This window comes from Triticum aestivum, chromosome 2B (assembly GCF_018294505.1).
Source record: "Triticum aestivum cultivar Chinese Spring chromosome 2B, IWGSC CS RefSeq v2.1, whole genome shotgun sequence".
Lineage (NCBI taxonomy): Eukaryota > Viridiplantae > Streptophyta > Magnoliopsida > Poales > Poaceae > Triticum > Triticum aestivum.
The window spans coordinates 165,684,359-165,689,891 of record NC_057798.1 but is presented as its reverse complement, the minus strand read 5'-3'; the positions used below and the strand labels follow the sequence as shown (position 1 = coordinate 165,689,891).

At 52.7% G+C, this 5,533-nt stretch overlaps 1 protein-coding gene across 1 annotated transcript in view; it reads left to right on the top strand.

Moving 5' to 3' along the window:
* Window positions 1-3,085, top strand: part of LOC123044110 (putative disease resistance protein RGA4) — a 23,659-nt gene extending 20,574 nt beyond the window's left edge. The window contains exon 4 of the mRNA XM_044466751.1: window positions 2,668-3,085. Within this exon, the coding sequence (XP_044322686.1) occupies window positions 2,668-2,698 (31 nt within the window). The 3' untranslated portion in view covers window positions 2,699-3,085. The remainder of the gene's footprint in view (window positions 1-2,667) is intronic.
* The last annotated feature ends 2,448 nt before the right edge of the window (window positions 3,086-5,533 follow it).

The window sequence follows — 5,533 nt, the reverse complement described above, 5'->3', positions numbered from 1 at the left end:
TGCGAGGATGCTATTTCTGCCACTGCGGCTGTTGAAGAGCCTAATTTTCAAATTTGGTGGGACGGTGCAAAATCGTTGTTGCATCCACCATCGCTGCAAGTAGCAGGACGTACTCACCGGCAACACCTGCTTCAAAGAAACACAGGAGGAAGCCACGTGCTTGCGAAGGGTGCGGTGATGCAAGGGACGAAGGTATGGCGGCGACAAGATCTCGGCACCAACATCACTGTTGCATCCCCTCGCCACAACGTCCGACATCGCTACGAGCGGTGGAGCGAGCTCGCCGACGACGCATGTCACAATGCAACTCTGGAGGGGGTTGCATGCTACAAAGGGTGCAAAGGCGCTGCTTCGTACGGTGGCTTGGTCGCCCGTGCTGCGATGGAGCATCGCTGGGGCACTGGTGTTGCGATGAAGCATCATCGGGTTGTAGATGCTGGGATGTAGCACCGACGGTGCTGTGATGGAGCATTATCGGGGCCGCCAGTGTTGCAACAAAGCATCATCGAGCCGTCGGTGCTTTCATGGAGCATTTTCGGGCCGCTGGTGTTCTGACTACCGGGACCGCGAGGATCCAGCATCACAGGACCCGAGCGCCCGATGAGCCGACCTATGGCGTCGCGGCGGACGGATCCGTCCATCGGCCTGATGTTGTCCTCTCGAGAGCGGCGGAGTGCAATGCGGGCTGCCATTGCATCCTCTAACCCACACAGGATGACACCCCAGTCGGCGGATCCAGAGTGGTCGGAGTATGATCCGCTGCCTGCCATGCCGAAGAAGGCCGAAAACCGCCGAAGGTGAGCTCGGATGTCGGAGGGGAGTGGAGTGAAGTGGCTAGGGTTTGCTCCGGTGAGCGGATGGGGATGAATATATGTGGGGTCGGATGGGCCAGCATGGGCCGGGTCTGACATGGCAGGCGTGCCCGGGCACCCCATATCCGCCCCATATTTGGGTTAGATATGAGAGGTGCCGGTCAGCCTGGGCGTTTGAGGCCCATTTGAGGCGTCCGTCTAGGCCAAAAAATCGTGACCGGGCGGGCCGCCTGGGCGTTTGAGGAGGGTTTAAGGCGCCCCGCTGTAGATGCTCACGGTTCCCATGGACTGTCCGTGCCTGCCGCTGCTTATGTTAGAACATCTATAGTCGGACCTTCTATTTCATCCTTAAACATCTGAAACATTTCCCCGGTCAGTTTAATAAAGAAGGTGACCAAACACTTTCTCTTTAAACATCCTGACTTTTTTTTAGAGAAAAGGCGCCAGCCGAGCCTGAGAAGAGCTCGAACCTAGACCGTCTTTGAATTAACAAAGCCATCAACCAGCCATGATTACAGGGCAGCAACATACACAAAGGAAAACAACGGAAAGAAGGGGTACAAGGTGCTAAGTAGAACAACTCAAGGCAACTTCATAGCGGGCAAGAATAGACCACGCCGTTGCCAACAACCGCCACTATACCTACACCAACTAACCTACTAAGGCCACGGAAGTATTTTGTTTGTTGACAGCCATCGAACGACCAAACATGGGCGATAATGATTTGTCTCTGCCGCCGCAAAGGGCCACCATCCTTTCACCCCCAGGCTCGATGGGTGCCGCACCGGCGGCCGGCAGTGTGGTTCCCCCAGAACCCAAATCCAGGTGTCCAAGCTGCCCAAAGAGAGACGCCAGGAGCAGACCCACACGCAACGGAGGCCCTACCACCCGAACATCATCACCGGCAGCGACAAGAGATAACGCCGGCTGAGAGATGTCGAACGAAGGCGCTAAACCACGAAGAAGGCCGAAAATGGCAGCACCATACAATGGTCAATGATAGGAGTCGCCGGACGACCGGCGCCGCAAGAAGGACACCGATCCCTTCACACCAATGGCCGGGACCAACCGCACCAGGGACCGGGCAAGCGCCGGAGATGTAGCTGGCCACGCCGTCATCAAACCATCGCCACCTCCACCACCGCTTGAGCCGCCCTCGAACGACGCCTTCAGGAAGGATCACGCCACCACAGTGTCGTCGTCGCTTGGAACAGGGGGTCTGAGGCTTTCACGTGAGCTCCTGGGAGGGATGAAAGGAAGGGGTTCCTCTCTGAAGCCAGCCAGTGTGTGCTTCCGATGGGTGGAGCCGGCCGGAAATGTGTGATACAGTGTGTTCTTGAGGTGATGTCGCTGTTGTGTGTGCTCTTCACGTGCTCCGACTGTGTCGCACACAATCTGTTCGATGAAATGTTGCATTTAGGAAAAAAATGAGGGTTAAAAAGTAGGGGTTGTGGTTATTCTGCAGAAGAAAAATGTGAAATCAAGTCTGCAAACATTTGAGAGGCCAATTTAGCCAGGTGCCCTATAGATGCTCTTATGTGGGAATTATGTTCTCTGCCATCAGCTTGTTACCGCTCATCTCGCGCTGTGTTCCCCTTTCATGGCGCTCGGTCCTGTTGTGCCAAGCCATCCAGCGCGTGGCCTCCAAAGCATACAAGGGGCGTGGCCGTGTGGGAACAGGCGACTCGAAGACGTTGTCACAGTAACTTATTATTGTAGGAATATTTGACCCGGGTTATAATTTTTGTTTCCTCAAATGGTTCCAGATGATTTTTACTTTATCTTTTACATTTTGTATACGTATAGTCAATTGCTTTTGAGGATCCAATATTAATGCACTCATATGTGCTTACAGGACGGGGAGGTGGTGGCCACGGGCTGATTAATTCAAGTGGACGAGAAGAAATATGAACAGCGTCTTAGATACTCAAGAGGCGAAGAGAGCACCGATAAAGGAGGACTAAGTATACAGCAACGGTCTAGTTTCAACAAAAAAGAGTACACAGCGGTGGTGTAGGGGGGCCTTCTCGTTTGCGATCGAATGCCGGAATAATTGCTCTCAATAATAATGGAAGTTGCATCATGCTGCTTGATGTTTGTTACATTTACTTTGCCCTGAAATTTGAGTTGCATTGTATGTATTTTGCTAGTTGTGAAGAAATTCTATTTTCAGTTCCAGAGATTTCAAATAATGTGCCACTAAGAACACCGGATTTGCTTGTTTATTGCCTTGTAATAATATCCATTGAAGTACTGTATATTATTAAGACCCATTCATTATTATTATTATTATTATTATTATTATTATTATTATTATTATTATTAGAACTAGTCATCGACCCATGGACTAGCAGAGTTGTTACATATACAAAAGACATTTAACTGCTCATAAATACTCCTTCATATGTACTCTCTTATATGCGACCCCATTGAGTGTGGATCAACGACTTTTTGTGTTCTGAACAATATCAATAGATCCATGTGAAACGTAGTTCTTAAATATGGTTCTTGTATATACCCCAGAACAAGAGTACCCAACTTGTGTAATGTAGTACTATTCAGAGAACGACCTAGCGCCCTCCCCCTCGCGTCGCCTCCCCTCGGGCGGCGCCAGGGCCCCCGAAACCCTAGCGCCGCCAGCTCCCTCTTGCCGCCTCCTCCTGCCGCCGCTGCCGCCGGCGTGGGCCGCGGTGGCAGCGGGCCCGGTGCCGAAGGTCTCCGGGCGGGTGGATGCGGCGGATCCCATCTGAGGCGGCGGGGGCGGCTCCTCTCGTGAGATCCAACGGCAGCGGCTGGGACGGCGAATCCGGGCTGTGCGGCGGGGGCCGGAGCACCATCGCCGGCGGAGTGGCGGCCCTGCATGGATGGCGGCGGTGGCAGCACCCCATCTGGCGGGGTGGGCTGTCCTGGTTGTGATGGTGACGGCGGTCATTGCGGATCCAACGCCCCGTTTGGATCCGTCGCGGGGAGGCCTTCCACCGACCGACGGCGCGTGGAGGGACCGGTGAGGAGATGCCGGATCTCCGCTGGAGTACCGACGGCGACATACGTCTTCATGGCGAGGTTTCGCTCGGTTCCAGCCGGCCCCGAGGTCGGGAAGACGTGGCTTCCGGTGAAAACCGCGCCTGACTGCGGTCTTGGCGGACGATGGCGGCGTCTCAGACGTCGTTCCCTTTTGGAGGCATCGTCGTTGCAGGTCACATCAACCTGATCGGGAAGTTCCGGGGGAAACCCTAGATCTGGGTCTACCGGATCGGACGATGACGGGGCCTTCGGTATCGTTCTCCCTCATGGGGGCATCGTCTTGGAGCAAGTGCTGGTTGGAGGGGACAAAAGGAGGAGCGGTGATTCATCTGGTCCATTGATGACGACGGACCTCGGCGGCATGGCGCAGTGGAGACCCGGCGCCTGATGTGCGGAGATGGACTCGCGCAGGAGGGTGACGCTGCCTGGCGTCGTGGTGGCGTCGGCGGCAGCTAGACCGGGCAAGGTTGATGCAACAATACAGCTCTGAAGATGGATTGGTGGCAGGTGGCTGCGGCGGCCTCATACCCGGCAGGCGTCCTGGTTGAGAAGCACGCCGGACTAATGGGTGCCCACACCAGGCAGGCGTCCTGGTTGGGACCTCAGGTCTTAGATATTAGGTTTGGCTGCAAGGTCTATTTGGTATTAGGCCCAGACTTTCAGCGCCCCTACATCAACTGGATAGGGATAGCGATAGATGTTGCTTAGTTGGTGGCTTTAGGCTTATTGTTGTATGACTCTGTAAGGTCTTGTGTCAATAATTAATAAAATAGCCGTATGCATTGTCCAGATGCAGAGGCCGGGGGTCATCCTCCTTTTCTAAAAAAAAAATACCTAACAAAACCAGATCAGGTACCAAAAGTGTCAGTACCATATTAATCACTGGTGTTATTAATTCCAAAATCTGGGCGTGTAATTTCAAACAGAACATGATACACACTGACTGAAAGAATCAGATCATTTACATCAAAATCCTATCTACAGGTTGAAAGAACATATAAGCTTAGAAGATCTGCTTTTCAAAAGAGGAAAAATCAGCCAACACATGTCCTGCAAGCAACAATGTGCAAGTGTATAACACATACATACATGGCAAACTTGTAACAATTTGGGGAATGAAGTATCATTTTTTCACCCCCTATTTATTTGTGGAGCAAACATCAACTCTCATTTCCATAAGAAGAAAGCAACAAATATATCCTGGAGGCTGCTAATTCGCGCGCGCGCGCTGAAGCGTGCAGCTTCTGACAAGGCACTTAGGCCGGATTAGGCAATGCAGTTGCGTGCTCCCTTTCCTATCCTCTCCTCTTTTTTTTCTTTTTGCATGCAACGGAAAGCACATGCCACCTGCCCAACCACCCCTGAAAATCAGGAGGAGGGGGGGGGAGGGGGGGCAGAGATAAGAGACATGATTTTACATACGCATCGCGGTACATGTTCGGACTGCTCTGGATTGTAGAGGAACGAATTTCAGGCTACTTTAGATGGGGTGGGTTGCACCCATTCTCGGTACGTACAAGCTGGGCACCCATTCTCGACTAAGTTGGGAAATCCTATAAGGGTATCCGCGCCCTTAAAATCAAGGGAGAGAAATTAGATACTGGGCCCCACAACTAAAATTAGAGGGGGATTAGGATTGTCCTCGCAAGCCTATCGCCACGTTGCGACGCACGCACGCGTAAAAGTCTTTTCGATCC